We start from the raw sequence: 22,957 nt of genomic DNA, 5'->3' as shown, positions 1-22,957 counted from the left end.
ACAAAATGTATATAGTGCCAACAATTTGCACAGTGCTTTACAAAATTAAGGGAAACAGTACAGTTACAATGCAGTTCAGTATAGGAGGGTTCAGAGGGCCTTGCTAGGTACCATTTACAATCTAATGAGAGCGGTAAGTGATACAAAAGGTAATAACTGTGGGGGTATGAGTTAATGGAGAAAGTAAAATTCAGTTAAGTAGAGATCGGATAGGCTTCCCAGAGGAGATGAGTTTTCAGGGATCCCCTGATGGCAGATAGAGTAGGAGATTGATGAATTGGGGTAGGGAGTTCAAGAAAATAGGAGAAGCTCTGGGGAAATCCTAGACACAAGCATGGGAGTTGGTGACGAGCGAGGAAGAGGTCTTGGGAGGTGCATAGAGGATAGTTTTGGTGATATTTTGAGATGAGGTTGGTGATTTAGCTTGGAGCAGACTTGTGGATGGCTTTGTATAATATACTAGGTATTTAAATTTTATTTGTTGGGTGAACGGAAGCCAGTGCATGGAATAGCAGAGAGGAGTGGCAGACACTGAACCATTGGTAAGGTGGATGATTCCTGCAGAGCATTCATGATAGACTAAAGGGGGATAGCCTGTGTGGAGGTAGGTCCAATGAGGAGGGAGTTGCAATAGTCGAGGTGAGAGATAACGGAGTGAATAAGAAGCTTTGTGGTGTAATTTGTTAGGAAGGGGTGAATTTTGGAATTGTTAGATAAAGGTGGCAAGATTTGGACAGCAAATGGATGTGGGACACAAAGGGTGTAGGCAGAGGGAGTGTATGTAGAGAATAGAATAAACCTGAGAACAGAGGGTTGGATGTCCCCTAAGGAAGAGGGGATAGTTGTAGGGGACACTGCAGAGGGAGGTTAAGTTGTTGTGTTTTTTTTTTTTTTTTTGAGGAGGAGGAGCCAGTGGTCCATTGTATTGAATACAGATGAAAATTCAGTATCCGAGTCAGAGTACAGAGTAGTGACCATTAATTTTGTCAGTTAAATCAGAGGTGAGTTTTAAGAGGGCGGTTTCTGTAGAGTCTTGCAAATTCCAAATTTAAAGGGACAAGAAGGTTAACAGTGAGGTGGAAGCTCAGATGCTTGTAGACTAGCAATTTTGTCACTTCCAGGTTCAAAGCTAGATGTCATTCCATGGCAACACTGGCTGGGAAAGAAACTGATCAAGCATGAGCTGTGGTTAATCAGCTTCACTAGGGTCTATAAGTGACACTCGAGATCTGATAGTCCCCTGTGCTCTCCCTAAAAAGGACCTGTCATTTCTACTATGCTATCACTTAGGGGGCTATTAGTCCTCCCTATGTGAGAGCAATAAAGTGAAAGTGTATCTAAAAGCAATTTTTTTTTTTTTTTTTTTTGATAGAGCGGAGAGGGATTAAAACCCTTTTCAGTTTTTTATTGCTGTCTCTTTAGGGAGACTCCTACGGTCTATTTGTCTTCTATTTGTCACCAAGAATGAAAGTTAAAGAAAATCCCAAACTTTAGGTTGTTACCAGGACAGCGATGGAGGGGAAATTCTTCAATGGGGACACCAATTCTAGTGATCCTGGTAACAACCAGGGATTCCCTTACTTTGGAGAGATTCTCTCACTTCCTGTTTGGCTCTGGGACAGGAAGTGAAGGGAAATCTCCTCATTGGGACACAGATGGCAAAATAGATCACTGAAAAATCCCAGTTTCCTAGGATTGCATAAATTGTGATTTTATGTAATCTCATAGGTGGGCTTTAAAGCATTGCCTTTGAACAATTTTGGGGTACCAAAGTTTGTTGCTGTTTCACAGGCATGTGCAGTTTTGATGTTGAGTACTTTTATATACAATCCACAACCTCATCTTTTATAGGTTTATTTTTTGTCTACTGAAAATATGGGTTTGAAAAATATGTGCACTAATATTGTGTGACAAAATGAAAATACCACCATTTTATTCTCCAGGGTCTCTGCTTTCAGAAAATGAATAAATGGTAGTATATTGGTTAGAGACAAAAATGGAGAAATGTGCATGTATTGCAGAGGTGTACTGCATTTGTTTTGTTGTATTCCGAGCGAGAATTTGAGAAGAGGGAAATAATTAGTGTATACTTTATTTGTAGGTTTTGGTTCCATGCTTAGGGCACTGGGGGCTCAAATTGAGAAGACTACAAATAGAGAGGCCTGTCGTGATCTCAGTGGAAGGCGACTTAGAGATGTTAATCATGAAAAAGCGTAAGTCACAAATTCTTGCTGGGTATAATATAAATGTGTTGTAAACTGACTGAAAAAAAAATCAGTATTTTGTTGACCTTTTTTGGATTACACAGTACATTCAAGCCCTATAATAAGATGTTTATTTCAGTACCCACAAATTGCCAAAGGAAGGTCTGCATTGCAGCTCAGCTTTTTATTGCTCATGCAATGCAAAATGAATCTCTTGTGCGTGAGAGTGCTTCTGTGTATATAGAGCAGTTCAAGGAGTACTGAATTAACCATGATATGTTGAAGGAATAGGGTCATTATGGCAGCCAGTCAACTAGAATTTTCAGAACGAATTTAGCCATGGCAGCATTACCCACCTACCTTTTACATTCACTTGCCTGGAGTAATAGGAAATCCTTGTATAAGCTACAGGTTACTGGGTTCTTGGCTTATACAGGATTATTGATGCTGCATATGACAGCACTGATTGATTTCTGTCCATGCTGTAGTGTTTTTTGTTTTGTTTTTTCCCCCAGAACTGTCACAGTTCAATGGTGGCTCATTGGCTTCAGTTGCTTCTGAGGACTTAATATAATGTTAAACCCTATTAAACCTAAATTTTTTTTTTTTTTTTTTCTAAGCACTTTCAGCAGCTGTTTTAATTACTTACCTGTTATGCCACTTTTAATCCTTTCCTATGTTCCATTTTAAGATGGTGCTATGACTTCGGCCTCAGGTTTCCTCTTTCAGATTGGCTCCTTTCTCTTGCAGCATCTTATGGAGCCATTCTTGCATGCAGGAGTTAGACTTGTGTATCCCTACACTGTGTGTAACAATAGAAATACACAGCCTAAGATGGCTCCTCTGAAGGATAGTATGAGGAGAACTTTCCCCATACTATCTGTCAGATTTTAAAACAATGACGCCATGCGGGGCACTGCCCACACAACTGCGTCACTTATTCAGTGTTCTGTGAGTGAGTACCTATAAGTCCCGGCAGCCTTAGCGGCTGTGGGCTTGCAGTTTTCAGTGAACTACCACAGTGCTGTGGTGCGCCGTGGTAGTTCATTGAAGCTTCCTGACAGTATATCTGCTTGACCGTACATCCCATATGGCAAGCAGATATTCTGACAGATCTGCAGGAGACCTGCATGGCATCAGCAATCTACTGATCACTGGTGCAATGCTTTCTAAATTGTAATAACAAAGTGCAGCGCTGAGAAATGAGTGTAAAAAGCAAATAGTCCGTGGTTATTAGCTAATATAAATATATAGTCCCAAGAAAAAGCTGATGAAGACCAGGAAGCAATGGAAAGAGTGCGCACTCACCGGACGCGCATGGAAAATGCGCATAAATGAATAACTCCTGGAATCCTAGAGTAGATGGAGAGGGTGAATTCCAATATGTGGATCAGTCAGCCTGGGAAGATATATCAGAGATCCGGAGGTCCCCTTAAGGTAGGTATGATTATCAGCCAGACTCCAAAAGCTCCGTCCCTCTGGTGGTGATAGGTGAGTACTACAGGGATCCTGCAAATGGATTTAGCTCCCAATGGGAACCAAGAAACAGGTGCCCATAGTGTAGTATTTTAAAATATGTTTATTCAATGTAACTCAAATAACAGGCAGGGTAGTAAGGCTGTGTACAGTACATAAATAAAGCAGAGTACGCAGCAATGGTACTGACCCTGAGTTAAAATGGCCGCGGGGCTGTCTCGTGGCTCCGGGCAGAAGATGACGTCATGCTCTGTCGGTTCCTCCTAAGGCCTTTCGTGCCCAAGCACATCATCAGAGGGGATACCAACCAGAGCATGACAGACGTCCATCTGATTTATTCTGAATCGCGGCATTCGCGCATGCGCAGTGCGGCGCCGCCATTTTGCCGAAGTCTATGGAGTGCGCATGCGCGACTCCATAGACGCCATTTTGCCATAGGTTAAAAAGCATATGCAGTTCCTGATAAAAACGGTTGTTACTAACATTAAGTGGTACAACCAAAACCTTATAAAATTACATTAGGGGTCAAATAGAGATGAGGATTACAAACTAATACTCAATATAATAGATGGGTAAAGTATCAGACCCAAAAAATTCTATTTAATATCCAAATAATAATCAGGATTATTATACTCTGCAATACGGCAAAAGGGCACAAGGGGGTGCTAACTCCAATACGGAATAAAGCACTAATAATGAAATATACTACAGAACGGAACAACCTATTATATAGTTATAAAAAATATATACATGATGTTTCATAATATATAATAAAACATGTACCAATATCAGGATATGTAATACAATTTCCTAAAAAATCGTGATGAGACTCAATATAAAATCAATAAAAGATAAAAAATTTATAATAAAATAAAATAGTATAATAGTATAAAAGAGACAAAAGAAAAAATACCAGGAATCATGGGGTATTAAAGAACCTAATAGGGCGAAAGATGTGTAGCTTAATAGTAGTCAATTGTTTGCAATAAAGCAGTTGACATCAATTTCTATATTGTGTCCTAGTGGGTATAAAGTACCCAGTTCATATACCCACTTAGTTTCTGCTTGTGATACTGCACGCATTTTGTTCATGCCTCTTCAGTGTGGAGTGATGATATCAATCGCCGTAAACTTAAGCGAGGTGGGATCTTGATTGTGATAGATCCTATAATGATTTGATAAGGCATGGTCCTTGTATCCTTTCTTAATGTTGGATACATGCTCGCGTAAACGATCACGTAATCTCCTAGTGGTGCGACCCACATACTGTTTTAAACAAGGGCATTGTAGTAAGTACACTATGTACCTACTATTACAAGAAATAAAATGCCTTATGGTATATGTTTTACCTGTAACATGTGAATTAAATGTTTTTACCCTGCGTTTCCTGGTATTACCACATTTACAAATAACGCACCTGTTACATGGATGAAAACCCGTTAGGTCAGCAAATAATTTTACATTTTTAGGGGGGTCAATGACATTAGATGCCAGACTGTGTCTCATAGAGGACGCTCTCCTAAACACAATTTCTGGTTTGTCTGGCAGAATATTACTCAAAATTGGATCAGTTTTAAGAATATCCCAATTCTTTTTTATTATTCTGCTAATAGATCTATGCTGGATTGAAAATGTTGTAACGAATGGGCAAACTTTAGCTTGTATAGGTCTAGTACTATTCTGTAGCATTGCATTCCTATCAAAGTTAGCTACATTGTTAAGAGTGTTTACCAGAGTATTATCGTCATATCCTTTTTCAAGGAATCGGTTTTTCAGAATATTGGCCTGAGAATGGTATACCTCTAGATCTGTACAATTTCTCCTAATCCTCATGAATTGACTTTTAGGTATATTAGCCAACCAGTTAGGGTGGTGACAACTGTTGGTAGGGATATAGCTGTTTCGATCCGTATTCTTAAAGAAAGATTTGGTTATAATCCTTCCGTCAATGTTCATGAGTGTTAAATCTAGAAAATGTATCTCTTGTTTACTGTATGAGTAATGATAATCACATACTAAATAAGAAAGAGAAGGCTTTTTTGATTCCTGCTGCCCCTAAACTACCCATTTTATACATATTGCCTAAAATTCACAAAGACCCCAATAAACCACCAGGTCGCCCCATAATTAGTGGAATTGGGTCTTTGTGCTCAAAAATTGGAAAATACATTGATTTCTTTTTGCAGCCTTTGGTTATACAGACACCGTCTTACTTAAAGGACACCAAGCAAGTATTGAACCTTATCAACAATGTTAATATCTCCCCAGACACATTTTTGGTTACAGCGGATGTAACTTCACTGTATACTAATATTAACCACTGTGATGGAATGGAGGCCGCTGATTTTTATTTGACACATTACAGCACTGTACCCATTGTACAGAAAGATTTCATTTTGCGGTTACTGGATTTTGCCATGATGAAAAACTATTTCTGGTTCAATAAGACCCACTATCTGCAGATTAAGGGAGTGGCCATGGGGGCAAAGTTTGCCCCCAGTCTTGCTAACCTGTTTATGTCAAGGTGGGAGGAAGATTTTATATATGCTAGAGATTGGCCGGAATTGACTATTTATAAAAGATATATAGATGATATTGTGTTGGTATGGAATGGTAATGAGGAATCCTTAATTAACTTTTTTGGGACCTTGAACAACAACAAACTAAATATTCACCTCACCTACTCATACAGTAAACAAGAGAAATTTTCTAGATTTAACACTCATGAACATTGACGGAAGGATTATAACCAAATCTTTCTTTAAGAATACGGATCGAAACAGCTATATCCCTACCAACAGTTGTCACCACCCTAACTGGTTGGCTAATATACCTAAAAGTCAATTCATGAGGATTAGGAGAAATTGTACAGATCTAGAGGTATACCATTCTCAGGCCAATATTCTGAAAAACCGATTCCTTGAAAAAGGATATGACGATAATACTCTGGTAAACACTCTTAACAATGTAGCTAACTTTGATAGGAATGCAATGCTACAGAATAGTACTAGACCTATACAAGCTAAAGTTTGCCCATTCGTTACAACATTTTCAATCCAGCATAGATCTATTAGCAGAATAATAAAAAAGAATTGGGATATTCTTAAAACTGATCCAATTTTGAGTAATATTCTGCCAGACAAACCAGAAATTGTGTTTAGGAGAGCGTCCTCTATGAGACACAGTCTGGCATCTAATGTCATTGACCCCCCTAAAAATGTAAAATTATTTGCTGACCTAACGGGTTTTCATCCATGTAACAGGTGCGTTATTTGTAAATGTGGTAATACCAGGAAACGCAGGGTAAATACATTTAATTCACATGTTACAGGTAAAACATATACCATAAGGCATTTTATTTCTTGTAATAGTAGGTACATAGTGTACTTACTACAATGCCCTTGTTTAAAACAGTATGTGGGTCGCACCACTAGGAGATTACGTGATCGTTTACACGAGCATGTATCCAACATTAAGAAAGGATACAAGGACCATGCCTTATCAAATCATTATAGGATCTATCACAATCAAGATCCCACCTCGCTTAAGTTTACGGCGATTGATATCATCACTCCACACTGGAGAGGCATGAACAAAATGCGTGCAGTATCACAAGCAGAAACTAAGTGGGTATATGAACTGGGTACTTTATACCCACTAGGACACAATATAGAAATTGATGTCAACTGCTTTATTGCAAACAATTGACTACTATTAAGCTACACATCTTTCGCCCTATTAGGTTCTTTAATACCCCATGATTCCTGGTATTTTTTCTTTTGTCTCTTTTATACTATTATACTATTTTATTTTATTATAAATTTTTTATCTTTTATTGATTTTATATTGAGTCTCATCACGATTTTTTAGGAAATTGTATTACATATCCTGATATTGGTACATGTTTTATTATATATTATGAAACATCATGTATATATTTTTTATAACTATATAATAGGTTGTTCCGTTCTGTAGTATATTTCATTATTAGTGCTTTATTCCGTATTGGAGTTAGCACCCCCTTGTGCCCTTTTGCCGTATTGCAGAGTATAATAATCCTGATTATTATTTGGATATTAAATAGAATTTTTTGGGTCTGATACTTTACCCATCTATTATATTGAGTATTAGTTTGTAATCCTCATCTCTATTTGACCCCTAATGTAATTTTATAAGGTTTTGGTTGTACCACTTAATGTTAGTAACAACCGTTTTTATCAGGAACTGCATATGCTTTTTAACCTATGGCAAAATGGCGTCTATGGAGTCGCGCATGCGCACTCCATAGACTTCGGCAAAATGGCGGCGCCGCACTGCGCATGCGCGAATGCCGCGATTCAGAATAAATCAGATGGACGTCTGTCATGCTCTGGTTGGTATCCCCTCTGATGATGTGCTTGGGCACGAAAGGCCTTCGGAGGAACCGACAGAGCATGACGTCATCTTCTGCCCGGAGCCACGAGACAGCCCCGCGGCCATTTTAACTCAGGGTGAGTACCATTGCTGCGTACTCTGCTTTATTTATGTACTGTACACAGCCTTACTACCCTGCCTGTTATTTGAGTTACATTGAATAAACATATTTTAAAATACTACACTATGGGCACCTGTTTCTTGGTTCCCATTGGGAGCTAAATCCATTTGCAGGATCCCTGTAGTACTCACCTATCACCACCAGAGGGACGGAGCTTTTGGAGTCTGGCTGATAATCATACCTACCTTAAGGGGACCTCCGGATCTCTGATATATCTTCCCAGGCTGACTGATCCACATATTGGAATTCACCCTCTCCATCTACTCTAGGATTCCAGGAGTTATTCATTTATGCGCATTTTCCATGCGCGTCCGGTGAGTGCGCACTCTTTCCATTGCTTCCTGGTCTTCATCAGCTTTTTCTTGGGACTATATATTTATATTAGCTAATAACCACGGACTATTTGCTTTTTACACTCATTTCTCAGCGCTGCACTTTGTTATTACTATTCTGTTGTTTACGGGTACACTGTGATTACCTCTAGTGCTAGCTGCTTGGTTAGGAGCGCTCACTTTATACCATCCTAATGCTTTCTAAATTGTCCACTGTTAATTTCTTCCTATAAAGACCAGAAGTTCAGGGAAGCAGCACTGATAGAGCCAGCAGCAGCATTGAAAGTTGTGAACTGCAAGTGCTGGGATGGAAATTGTAACATTGTTTACTGGGGAATACTTATTTTATTGTTCCTAGTGTGCTAACTAAAATTGCTGAGGGTTCAGTACTACTTTCAATCTCTGCTTGCATATTTGTTCTGGGTCAGTGATTCTGGGTATTAAAGTGAGAAGCTCAGCATGACTATCAGGCAACTTCTGTTTACAAAAGAAGAGGTCCATAGGTTTTTAGCATACAAAACGCATACATCATGCTTTGAGATATACCTGGCAAGAATATCCAGAGACACTAGATCTTATCAAACTTGTGAACAGAACCCTAGAGTCCTGTGAATGCATCATTATGGTTTTCAGAAAGCTGGATATGTTCTAGAATATGCTATAGGATCCATTTCAATCAATGGCATAAATTACAGATTTGCAGGCAGTTACTGCTGTGCAGTACCCGAAAAGCTCGGGGCAACATCGTATACAGTTAGGGTCAGAGCGTAGTCTCCACCTGCATGAGATTAATATTGAGCTCTGCACTCACTTTTACAGCAGTTGTATTAGTCGGGTCACAATCCTGCGCAATGTCCTTTTTGTCTGTCAGTGGACCATGTCAAGTGTGCTTATGGGCATTAGATGACGTTTTCCAGGATACCGTATATTCCTTCATAACCTTTGATACTGTGACACGGCAAATAAATTGACTTCAGATGCACCAACAGTTTGCATTTTTTTGAAGCTCAGTAAGCTCTGACATGACCCCATATTACTAGCAGTGCACGCAGTGAATGATGAAAGTGAGACTTCCCACATGTTAGCTAGGTGTCTCATCACACAGTGGAAGCAAAAGAATGTTACATCACTTTTGCTTTCAACGTGAAACATGTTGTCACTTTCAAATTGCAAATCATGTAGTGCTTCCATTTTTTTTGTCTAACCCCTGTTTGTCCTGTGGAGACTATACAGTTACTCAAGGCAAAGAATGAGAAAGTGGGGACTGTCTCTCTAGATGCCAAGTTTTTAGAAGTCCTCTTTTTTTGGTCTTTTCTCAATAGCATGGCTGAATGGATCAAGAAACAAGCAGAGCGTGAAGCAGAGAAGGAACAGAGGCGCCTGGAAAGACTAAAACGGAAGCTTGAAGAGCCAAAACACTACTTCACTGACCCAGAGTATCACCAACAGCGCAGTGACATGTCTGAGAGGCTGGAGGACTCTGTCATCAAAGGTGAGTGTTTTAGTGGCTGCTTTCTGGAAAGTACAAACACCTCCTTAATAATTAAAAAAAAAAAAGAAAATGTATACTGTTTACAGGGGTGTGGAACTACTTGTCCAAGGGACTTAATCAAGGTCCCAATCTACTTGTCCCTTATGACAATCTACTTGCCCTGATAAAAAAACAAAAATAACAATTCGCTGAAAATTTCTTAGAACTCCCAAACATTTTTTTAACGCAGAAGCCCTAAAGAATTGGTGGGTTTTGCTAAATTTTTTTTAAGTCAAACGGCATTTGCACAGCCAGGGGCGGACTGACAACTCATGGGGCCCCCGAGCAATAGGGGACCATGGGGCCCCTGTGTCCTTGCACAAACTCAAAAAAGCCTATGAAAAAGGTACCAGCGGCATCTCATGGGGCCCCCTACAGACCCCGGGCCCTTGGGCAGTGTCAGAGTTTCCAAATGGTCAGTCTGCCCCTGTGCACTGTCATTTTAACGCAAAATAATACAATACATAATTTGGTAAAATATAAAAGATGTTAGGCCAAGTAAATAGATACCAAACATGTCATGCTTTAAAATTGCCCATGCAATAGCAACAAATGGTGTAAATTTTACTATCCATAGGTGATGCTTTAATCACTAGCCTAAGGACACTTATACCCCCTTCCTACCCAGGCCAAATTCCAGCTTTCAGCGCTGTCACACTTTGAATGACAATTGTGCGGTCATGCAACACTGTACCCATATGAAATTTTTATAATTTTTTTGTGACAGAGCTTTATTTTGGTGGTATTTAATCACCTCTGGGTTTTTCATTTTTTCTTAAACCAAAAACCACTGAAAATTTTGGAAAAAAGTTTTTTTCTTAGTTTTTGTTATAAAATTTTGTAAAGTGATTTTTCTCCACTGATGTGCGCTAATGAGGCTGTAGTGATGGGCACTGATAGGCTGCACTGATGAGGAGGCACTGGTAGGTGGCACTGAGGGGCATTGACAGGCATCACTGATGGGCACTGAAAGGCAGCACTCATATATGGCACTGATAGGTGGCACTGATGCACACTGATAGGCGGCACTGATGCGTGACACTGAAAGGCAGCTCAGATGGGCACTGGCAGGTGGCACTGCTGGAGCTACACTGATCATCAGGGCACACTAATCATTAGTGCTCTGATGATCAGTGTAGATGTCCCCTCTGAGGAATGCCAATTACTGGCTCTCCTCTCAAGCTGTCAGCGTGACAGCTCGTGAGGAGAGAAATGCAGATAACCGGCATTTCCCTGTTTACATGTGATCAGCTGTGATTGAACACAGCTGATCACATGACCGAGCAGACATCTTCGGTTCTTTCCCTGGATCGGTAATCAGCTGTGTCCAAGGGACACAGCGCACCACCGATTGCTGCTCGCTCCTGGAGCCGTTCATGCGCGGTGAGAATGGGAGGATATCATATGGCGTCCTCCCAGAACGAGAGAACCGCCTTGTGCCTGTCATTGTACTATATGGCGGGCGGGAGGCGGTTAAAAGCTTTTACAGGTTACCACTTTAGCTTTACGCAGGAGGTCTGGTGCTAGAATTACTGCCCATGATCTGATGTGCATGGTGATACCTCAGGTGTGTGACAATCGTTGTTTGCATGCATGCATTCATTATTGTGCGTGAGCACTGGGGGGGGGGGGCAGGGGTGCTTTAACGTTTATATATTTTGACACTGTCACTTTAATTTTTTTCAAATTGCTTTTATTACTGTCACAAGCAATGTATACATCTCTTCTGGCAGTGATATGTACTCTTTATGGAGAGATCTGGGGTCATAAAGACATCAAATCCCTGTTCTGCCCTGAAAAGCATTTGATCACACCAAGATCGGTGTGATCAAATGTGTTTCATTTTTAAAAATGGTGCCATTTCCATCAGGGAAAGTGATATATGCTTCCTGTTTCCTAAATCATAGAGACAGAGTGGTGCTGGTCTTTGTCCACCTCTATGATCAGTCAGCAGAAGCGCTGGCTGGTTGTCCAGGTGTCCTGGATTGGACAGGCCCCCTCCCAGTGGATGGAACTTGGGACAGTACAAGGTTGCAGTTAACAACTGAATTATAACACAAATAAATAAAATGAAAGATATATAATCTGCACATAATAATAATCTGGTAATATCACCAACAAAAATAATATATATAAAAAAAAAGTAAATAAAATAATAAATGTATATCTGCAGATAACAATCAGATTACAATAACTATAAATAGAACATAATTAAAATATCAAATTAAATGAAAATATAAATAAAAATTTATTTTATAAAAATAATTTTAATATACAAAATAATCTGCAGATAAGTCAATAATAAACAAGATAATTAAAAAAATAAAATACAAAATTAAAAATAAAATAAGGTATATAAATGAATAAAAAACATATTCTGCAGATAACTGTATTCAGATAATGACCACAACAATAAGAATATAAATAAAAATCTAAAATTAATATATTTCTATTAGAAAAAAAAAAAAAAAAAAAAAAAGGCCCACCTTCCGCTGGTCCAGTTATGCCTCCCTCCCTGCCCATTAGTGGAGAATGCCGCCAGCCAGAGCCAGATGTTCTCTGTATGGCTGCCCGGTCCTGATTGTGTTCTTATAGAGAGCTGCTGGACATGGAGAACACCTGGCTCTGACTAGCGGCACTGTCAGCTAACGGGCAGCATGGGGGGTGGGACTGGACCGGAGCATGCCTCTGCTAAGCAGGAGGGGGGGTTCCACAGACGCCCGGACGGACTGCAGAAGTGCAGAAGGCAACAGGAGGGGATGTGCACCCCCCCCCCCCCACACTCCCTGGAGCTGCTTGGATTGCTTTTACGAGAGCTGACCGTTGGCTATAAACCCTGCTGCTTGCCTGCACCAGGGCTAAATGTATAAAAAACCTTCTTGCCTGACACCCGGAACTGCATGTTAGGGAATTTAAAAAAAAAAAGAAAAGCAGGGTTAGGTTATAAAAAAAACAAAAAAAAAAACCCAAGCTTTGAACATCTCATGGAGCACTGTTCAATCCATCATCCGAAAATGGAAAGAGAGTGGCACAAATGCAGAACTACCAAGACATGGCCGTCCACCTAAACTGACAGTCCGGGAGAGCAGTAATCAGAGAAGCAGCCAAGAGGCCCATGGTAACTCTGGAGGAGCTGCAGAGATCCACAGCTCAGGTGGGAGAATCTGTCCACAGGACAACTATTAGTTGTGCATTCCACAAATCTGGCCTTTATGGAAGAATGGCAAGAAGAAAGCCTTTGTTAAGAGAGCCATAAGAGGTCCTGTTTTTTGCTGTTTTCCCCACATAGCTTCTCACAAACTGCAAACGTGTAAGAAGGTGCTCTGGTCAGATGAGACCAAAAGAACTTTTTGGCCTAAAAGCTGAATACTATGTGTGGCGGAAAACGAACAATGCACATCACTGAAATATGGTGGTGGCATCATATTGTGGGGATGCTTTTCTTCAGGGACAGGGAAGCCAGTAAGAGTTAATGGGAAGATGGATGGAGCCAAATACAGGGCAATCTTAGAAGAAAACCTGTTCAAGTCTGCAAAGGACTCAAGACTGGTCTGGAGGTTCACCTTCCAGCAGGAAAACGACCCGAAACATACAGCCAGAGCTACAATGGAATAGTTTAGATCAAAGAATATTCATGTGTTATAATGACCCAGTCAAAGTCCAGATCTGAATCCAGTTGAGAATCTGTGGAAAGAAAATTTCTGTTCAGACGCTCTCCATCCAATCTGACAGAGCTTGAGCTATTTTGCAAAGAAGAATAAGCAAAAATTTCACACTCTAGATGTGCAAAGCTGGTAGAGACATACCCTAAAAGACTTGCAGCTGGAATTGCAGTGAAAGGTGGTTCTACAAAGTATTGACTCCAGGGGGCTGAATACAAATTCACACCACACTTTTCACATATTTATTTGTAAAAAAAAATAAAACCATTTATCCTTCCACTTCACAATTATGTGCCACTTTGTGTTGGTCTATCATATAAAATAAATTTATGTTTTTGGTTGTAACATGACAAAATGTGAAAAATTTAAAGGGGTATGAATACTTTTTCAAGGCACTGTAGGTGGGTGAATATAAATTTATGCTGATGCGTGTACACTCCTTTTTTTTTTTTTTTAAAGAGGAGCTCCAGTCTCCCAAAAAATTATCAGCAGCTACTAATACTGCAGCTACTGACTTTTTAATATAAGGACACTTACCTGTCCAGGGATCCAGCGATATCCTCACCGAGCAAGTTCTTCAATCAGCTTCATAGCCAGTTCCCTACTGTGCATATGCAAGCCATGCTGAGCTTTGTGAATTGTCCCGCAGTCTTTGGGGACCTATGCTGTGTCCAACAAGGCTGCAGGGGAAGGAGGAGGGGCCATATGTCGCTGTGGTGATCTGACCGGAAGTGGGAACGGGTACCTGGTTTTGACAGGTACCCGCGCCACTCCAAAAAACTGCCAAATGTGGCAGTGGAGGGGGGGGGGGGGGGGTGAGGGATACAAACAAGCCTTTAGGTGAAATTATGCTTTAATGTACATTGATTCTTAGCAGCTCACAGACATTACATTCTTTGCTTTATGAAGGTTTCTAAAAGCTTGGTAAAAAAAATTTAAACTGCAAAATTTGTAACCCTTTGTAGTGCATAGTTTTTCTGCAGTTGTAGCTGAATATACACTGATTAAAAAGTGTTCCTTTAATTTTTTTGAGCAGAGTATAGCATCAAGTCAGTTAAACTCCTGGGATATTGATCTGGTCAGTTAAGTAGCAGAGGGGGTTGTTAATCGGTTTCAGCTGCTTTGGTGTTAATGAAATTAACAGGTGCACTAGATGGGCAACAATGAGATGACCCCCAAAACTGGAATAGTTTTACAGGTGGAGGCCACTGACAGGTTTTTCCCCACTCCTCTTTTCTGACTGTTTTTCACTAGCTTTGCATTTGGCTATGGTCAGTGTCACTACTGGTAGCATGAGGCGATACCTGGACCCTACAGAGGTTGCACAGGCAGTCTACTCCTCCAGGATGGCACATCAATACGTGCCATTGCCAGAAGGTTTGCTGTGTCTCCCAGCACAGTCTCAAGAGCATGAAGGAGATTCCAGGAGACAGGCAGTTACTCTAGGAGAGCTGGACAGGGCCGTAGAAGGTCCTTAACCCATCAGTAGGATCGGTATCTGCTCCTTTGTGCAAGGAGAAACAGGATGAGCACTGCCAGAGCCCTACAAAATGACCTTCATCAGGCCACTGGTGTGAATGTCTCTGACAAAACAATCAGAAATCAACTTCATGAGGGTGGCCTGAGGACCCGACATCCTCTAGTGGACCCTGTGCTCACTGCCTGGCACCATAGAGCTCGATTGGCATTTGCCATTGAACACCAGAATTGGCAGGTCCACCACTGGCACCCTGTGCTTTTCACAGATGAGAGCAGGTTCACTCTAGAGCACATGTGACAGACGTGAAAGGGTCTGGAGAAGCCGTGGAGAATGTTATGGCTGTGGGATGGTGGTGGGTCAGTGATGGTCTGGGGAGGCATATACATGGAGGGATGCACAGACCTCTACAGGCTAGACCATGGCACCCTGACTGCCATTAGGTATCCAGATGAAATCCTTGGACCCATTATCAGACCCTACGCTGGTGATGTGGGTCCTGGGTTCCTCCTGGTGCACGACAATTCCTGGCCTCATGTGGCGAGAGTATGCAGGCAGTTCCTGGAGAATGAAGGAATTGATACCATTGAATGACCCCCACACTCGCCTGACCTAAATCCAATAGAACACCTCTGGGATATCATTTTTTGGTCCATCCGACGCCGCCAGGTTGCATCTCAGATTGTCCAGGAGCTCAGTGATGTCCTAGTCTGTCGTCTCAGGAGCATGCCCTGATATTGTCAGGCATGCATACAAGCACGTGGGGCCATACAAACTGAGTACCATTTTGAATTGCAATGAAATTTCAATTTGGTTTTCATGGTGTCTTTGAATTCGGTCCTCTGTAGGTTGATAATTTTAATTTCCATTAAACGATGGGGCATCCTTACATCCCTAACACATTACCCCGTCCATATCAATATAGATACCCAGCATAATATTTTTTCCCCATTGAGACCTGTTGTGTTTTCAAAGTGTTCCTTAAATTTCTTTGAGCAGTGTATATATTGGACTGATGATTTTTTTTTTTTTAAGCTAGGTCTGCAAGCTTCTTCGAGTACAGTGGTTTCTCCAGAGTCAAGTGACTGTTGCAAACGTAGGAAAGAGTCCCCAGGTGGCAAAGGAAAATCCAAGCAGAAATTTCTATGGTAAGCCCAGTGATCACTTCCCACCCACAGGACATTGTACCATGTCATGGACTTTCAGTGGTTAACCTGGGGTTGATGCCTGCAGCTACAGGCATTATCCAAGTATAATTTTTATAATGCAATATGTGAAAGTGCTCTTAGCGGCTAATTAGCTGTTGGATTGGTTTTACATGCAACGGCAGTACTGTCACTTTTTGGTCCGTTTCCAAGCTCTCCCGTCCAACGGAGCTGGGACTGAAGCCGGCAGCTTACCAAAGATGGAGGACCAGAATACCCCCAATAATCTCTATGGTATAAGAAATCTGTAGCAACAAGTCTTGTGTAAGAATCTGATCAAACCAGTCTTGATTTGATCAGATTCTTCTAAAGGCAGAGTAGACATCTGGGGTCTAATAAACCCCAGATGTCTCAGTAAAGAGGACCTCTAACTGCTCCAGCTATCATTTAATCATACAGATGGTGTTTTTCCACTTCTCTGAATCCATTAGACTCCAAGGACCATAGATAGAATGCAATCATCCACAGGTTATATGGGTAATATTCCTACACTTCTCTGAACCTGCAAAGCTTGAGTTCCTAGATCTGCACACCTGCTTCTCTCTAGAGAATCCCACTTCCCCCATGATTTTGTTGTTTTTTATTTTATGTAAAATGCAACAGAAGAAGAAAGAACTTTCACAATTGCAAAGGTGGTTGGAACAGGGCCAGAATCTATAGAAGCCAGACCCTTCCATAGTGTGAAATATCTATGTGTTTGTGTAACAACAGGGATGTGCAATTCCTAACGCCCAACGCCCAGGACATGTAGTGCTGGGTAGGTATTTTTTTTTTTTGGCCTTTTAGCCCTGCTGTGGGCAAGCAGCGGGCTCACCTGTCAGGTGAAGCAATCGGCGGCAGCGCTGCCCCTGATTGCTTTCACACAGTGCCAGCCTCTCTGCGTCCCCGGCTTGAGGTTTTCTGGGCTGCACTTGCCCATCTGCGGGCCTGACTCTCCGTCGGCTAGAGAGGAGGGAGAAGCCCACACTGTCAGCCTCTTTACCACTATATGTCCCGGGCTCCGCTTGCCCATCTACGGGCCCAAGACTGGTTCAGTGGGTGCTGCGGGATGTGGTATAGGGGAGCTTCCCTCCCCTTCTGACCCGGAGATGATGGGACGTCACTTCCAGGTCCCCGTTCGACAGATTCCCGGTCATTGAGGCCAGGAAAGAATGTAATGCGGTGCGATGTGCACCGCATTACATTAAGTGCAGTACAGGGGAGACATGCATTCATGTCTCAAATAAGAGAACCTGTCACCAAAAATCATCACATAGGGGACTTTGTCCCGTATGTGGTTTTTTTTTAAAAAAAAAAATTTAATTTATTTTTTTTTTTAATGGAAGTCACACTCAAGCATATAACACCCCCAAATTTTTCAAGGCCCCCCACATATGTACACATGCACAAACGTAAAAGCACATGCTTGGGCACCTACACTACACATGAAAACGTGGATTGCAATACACATGTTACATATCGCCGCGCATGCCAGAATGAGAGCTATAATTCTAGCACCAGACCTCCTCTGTAACACTATACTAATGACCTATAAGGGGCTTTAAAAGTGTTGCCTGTAGAAAATATAGGGTACTAAAGTTTGTTGCCGTTTCACAAGGGCATGCAAATTTAAGGTTTGACATGTTGGATATCTATTTACTCGCTGCAACCTCGTCTTTTTATATTTTACAAAAAAATTGGATAACTTATTGCTTTTTGTGCCCTAAAATTAAGTGTATTTTTTTTACTGAAACCTTTGTGATTAATTTCGTGTGACATAAAAAATGGGAACTACCGCTATTTTGTTCTGTAGGATCTCTGATTTCAGAAAATATTTCATGATTTGGGGGTTTGTGTAATCTTAAGGCCTAAAACAAATTTTTTTTAAACGTGTGCGAATAACGCGAAAACAGCTCTGGCAGTGAAATGGATAAAGGATAAGTCGGACACTCCCCTTTCCTGACGAGCAGCCAATCGGTGCTCATTACACTGCAAGGTCTCTCCTCTCCCTGCTAGACCCCGGGGGGCGGGGCTGGAGGCAGGGAGGGGGGGGAGGAGATAAACAGTGCAATGTTAAAAATATTAAACATTTAAGTCGCCATAAAGCCCCTTTTGTTTTTAAAAGCCCCAGACATTACTTTAAGGGCTCGTTCACACTTGACTTTATTTTTAACTCTTGCCAAACGCCCCTATAGCGCTTGACAGGCGTTTTGTGAAGCGTGTTTACCGCTGCTCCAAAAACTCCCTTTGCACGGTTTTGCGGAGGTTGGTAGGCGTTTGCCAAGCGTTAAAAATGCACCACAAACGCCTATAATGAAGTTTAAATGGTGTTAACGCTCCGCAAAAATGTCGCAACCGCAAAGCGTTTGCGGAGCGGCACCATAGACTTGAATGGGAGGCTTCAACTCTTCCTGACTCGACCAGAGACGTCCATTTTGCCGCGACGCTAACGCTTCCGTGTGAACAGCACTGTGTGCTGCAATGTGGGAAGCGTTAACGCTTTCCAAACGCCTCTGAAAATTCTGCAAACACCTGTCTGTTGCCTGCTGACAGAGCTAGTGTGAACGTAGCCTTAAGCAGATTTAAATACAGTTTTGGTTAAATTTGTTTTTAATCAGGACAAGTATATTGTCATTTGGGACACTGATTTAGTCCCTGGACAAGTAGTTTTTCTCAATTTCCACACCCCTGAATAACACAGATGCAGCCACTGGAGGGAGCTGGTGTCTGCACAGAATTCTAAGAAATCCTGTCTGCTGTGTATAACTTGGGGTGTGAATACTTCTATTCCTACCATTTAGCTGATGAAAATCTCAATACTGGCAGTAAATTAGTGACATATTTTACAGTTTTTAGTGTAAAATTCAGCTCCCTGATCTCCTGCATTATGTCTCTAATCCTCATGTGTCTCTGTCTTCTATTTTATCGAAATTCCAACGGTACAGAGAGTTTAGCAATTTCAAGGTCAACCTGACGAAGTCTGAGATTCCTAATGTTTCTATGTCACCTCTTCGGCTACGAGAGCTGGGGGATAACTTTCCTTTCAAGCTTTGCTCTGGCTCTCTAATACCTGGGTATTAAAATTCCTACTAATCATTCACATATTTTCTGAAAATTCTACTCCTCTACTTCAACACACATTACAGGATCTCCAGAATTGGTTCGGCCGGATCAATATATTGAAAATGGATGTTCCCCCCCCGCTTTCTTTATTTGGTCCAGACTCTGCCTATTGCCATCCCTTGGCCCTTTTTCAGCAGGTTGCAAACTGCTTTTCTGAAGTTTATTTGGGGTCCTCGGAAGCTGCATCTTCTACCATATGCCTCTAAGTGGGCTGGGGCCCTTGATACCCAGATCTCGGATGAGGACTGGCTGAAATCCTTTACTCTTACCCACCGTTTGTCTCTGACCAGCAAAGCGCAGGAGACCAATTTCAAGTTGCTCACTTGGTGGTATAGATGTCCTACCCTACTCCACAGGATTTTCCCTTCCACCTCTGATCTCTGTTGGCGCTGTCTGGCTGCCCCCGGCTCTCTTCTCCATGTCTGGTGGGAATGCCCCCTATTCATGCATTTTGGGATCTTGTTTTCCGAGTCTATTCTGCAGTTATGGACCAGATGGTATCCAATACGCCTCAAGTTGTTCTGCTTTCTATCTTGTAAGGCTCTTTCAAAAGTATCAAACGCGTATCAAAGGCTGGTTATACTTTGCCATTGGAGACTTAGCTCTGTCCCGACCCTTCTGGAATGGGTTGAGGAGATGGATCATATTGAACGTATGGAGTTGCTCTTGGCTCTGGAATTGGGCACTTCTGAACGCTGTCGTCAGACCTGGCTCTCCTGGAATATGTATAGGGAGTCCTCTGCACTCCAGGCTCTCTTGGCTGCTTGAACGAGTTATCTTTTTTTCTCCCCTTCTGGTCCTTACAGGTTTGTTGTCCCACTGGGCGCCTTTCCTCAGGCGGGTCTATTCTTCTCTTTCTTTTTCTTCCTCTTCCCTTCCTTCCCTCCCTTTTTTTTTTTCGTTTTCTTTTCTCCTTTCCTGGGCGCTGGTTTGCTGGAGGGATGGGGGAAGGGGGGGGGGTGGACCACTGACGGGGCGGTGTCTTTGTACCCTTTGGGGGCCTGTCCATATTGTTTAACCAGGCTACCTGCAATGTGCCTTAGATTTTGTTATGGACGATACTTAGCACCAGCTTATTTCAGTTTTTGATTGCTTTTTGCCCTACTTGCCTGTCTTATTTTCTTCCCCTTCCCTTATTCTGTATTGTATTATTTTTTTTTTTTTTTTTTTTGTGTTTTCTGTTTGTCTAGTTTTATATCCCTCCAATGTTATTGTTTGTGTGAATGCTTTTTTTTCTGTATTGTTTACAAAACTTAAATTCAGATTGATCATAAAATTCAGCTCCCAAAGGCTGTGACTTTCTGTATAAAACTCAAGTCTTCTCAGCATTGTGTATGAAGTAAAACATTTTTGTTTTGATTTCAGGACTGGAATGGAAGGGATGGAGGTTTCAAGCTCTGACAGTGACTCAGAGTCACCCAGCACATCGGCATCTTGTCACAGTGCAGAGCAGAGACTGCACAGCTCTGAGAGTGATTCTGATGATCAGGCACAGTGTTCCTCATCCCCCTTGATATTCACAAAGCCGAGCAACCACATCAATCTTGATGAAGAGGCCACAGGCCATGAACAGTTAGCTTCTGATTCTGACCAGACAGAAATTGTTGAAGAGGCTGCAGACAATGGACAACCAGTCTCTAAACATGGCCAGACAGAACTTTTCGAAGAGGCCATAGACAAAGGGCAGACAGAACTTTCAGAGGCTCTGCCAGAACTTGAGAAACCAACCTTCACCCCTAACCCACCAAAGGAGTCTTTTGGCATGGTAAGTAAACGCGTGATAGTGCTGGAAGTTTTCTTCAGTACTATTAGTGAGAAACAAACTGGTAGAGAACAATTACCTTCCCAGCAAAGTTTTGCGTTTAAATGCCTAGAGTTCCACTTTAAAGTGAACCTGCCACTTGTGGGACCCTTGGGGAAAACGTCATTAAACTTGGACATGTACCTTACCATCAGGAAGTTGAACAAGTGACTGCTTAGATACATTATAGGCTATAATTTCATAATGTATAGGGGACATTTCTGAAGATGTTGAAATGTTTGTATTGCACTGTGGGATAAACTGGTTGCTCCTAAGATAACTTGGAGCTGACAGTAAACTGAACATGCTGGGTGTTAGGAATACTTAGGCTTGCAGGAGATAGTAATAAACTGAGGTCACCAGGAGGAACCGGCAAGAGCTGTGGGGGGGACCCAGGAGATTGCCACCCCGCGAAGTGTTGATTTCCCAACGGATGTTTCCGGACCATTTGTCAGAGTGTTGTATAGCAGTGCATGCAGAAAGTAGGCATTTACAATGTTTCACAGGTGTGTGTTTGTAATTTTACAATATCAACACAGTCAATGCTATACAATAAAAAAAAAAAAAAAAAAAAAGGTTCACAATAGCGACCTGGAATAAGTACACAGCAAATAACATCAGACTTGTGTCATTCGTTTGTCCCAAGTCAGTAACTTAAAAGAAAGTGAAGCAGGATGGCAGCATCAGAGCCTGCACAGGTAAAAAGCATACTCCCATGTTTCAGACTGCACAGGATTCTTTCATTAAGTCTTTCTCATAATATTTTCTATAGGGTATCATGCCTCTCATCTCTAGAGCATTGAATCTCGAATTAAGGGAAGGCGGGAACGTGTCCAAAAAACAGAACGCAGTACACAATTTGGTTTCACAGAATTTACTCAACCTTAGGGAGTCTAAGCCGGTTACTGTTTCATGTTTGTAATTATAGCCTGACAGATCCACTCTGGAGACAGAGAATATGTTAATGTTACTTGACAGTAATTTTCCTTTTTTTTTTTTTTTTTTTCTTTTCTTTTAGGCCGCCTTTGACCTCATGTCATTCTCCTCTGCTGTGCAGCTGGAGGCTCTGGGTTTTGACAAGTTGAAAACGGAACTGATGGCTCTGGGTCTGAAGTGCGGCGGGACATTACAAGAGCGTGCAGCCAGACTCTTCTCGGTGCGTGCACTTTCCAAAGATCAGATAGACCCGGCTCTCTTTGCCAAACCAACCAAAGCAAAGAAAAAATAAAGCATTAAGGAGGTCTCTGTGATTTGGGCTGAAGAAAGCTGGGGACAATGGGACACAGATTTGTTGCCACAGCAGGAGGTGGTGCACCTGGGCTTACAGGGCTTCAGGAACCAGTCATTGTTGTGGTCAGCAAGTCATTATGTATGAACAAAGTCATTATCTACATTTGTTTTAAATAAACTTTGTACATTTTCATTTACATAGTTTTGGCAATTTTTTTTCTAATTTTATTTGGGGCAAGGGAATCTGTCCCTGTATGGCTCTCCTAGTTCATGAATTGGTATATAGAGAGGACCTTTCATTAATTTAGAGTAACTCCACTTTTGTTGGAAGGAAAAAAAAAATTGCATCTGCATGATCAATGTACATTGCAAAGATTTTAACCTTTTTTTTTGCAGATTCCTA

General features: G+C 41.6%; 1 protein-coding gene across 1 annotated transcript in view; it reads left to right on the top strand.

Annotated features, from left to right (window-relative positions):
* Positions 1–22,751, top strand: part of SDE2 (spliceosome associated SDE2) — a 28,198-nt gene extending 5,447 nt beyond the window's left edge. The window contains exons 3-7 of the mRNA XM_089685092.1: positions 2,102–2,213; positions 9,869–10,038; positions 16,256–16,364; positions 20,889–21,288; positions 22,343–22,751. Coding sequence (XP_089541218.1) covers positions 2,102–2,213; positions 9,869–10,038; positions 16,256–16,364; positions 20,889–21,288; positions 22,343–22,552 — 1,001 coding nt within the window. The 3' untranslated portion in view covers positions 22,553–22,751. The remainder of the gene's footprint in view (positions 1–2,101; positions 2,214–9,868; positions 10,039–16,255; positions 16,365–20,888; positions 21,289–22,342) is intronic.
* The last annotated feature ends 206 nt before the right edge of the window (positions 22,752–22,957 follow it).

The sequence above is a fragment of the Staurois parvus genome, unplaced genomic scaffold (genome assembly GCF_062004578.1).
Source record: "Staurois parvus isolate SC_StPar_1 unplaced genomic scaffold, SC_StPar_1.0 ptg000362l, whole genome shotgun sequence".
Lineage (NCBI taxonomy): Eukaryota > Metazoa > Chordata > Amphibia > Anura > Ranidae > Staurois > Staurois parvus.
This window is presented reverse-complemented; position numbering and strand designations above follow the sequence as displayed.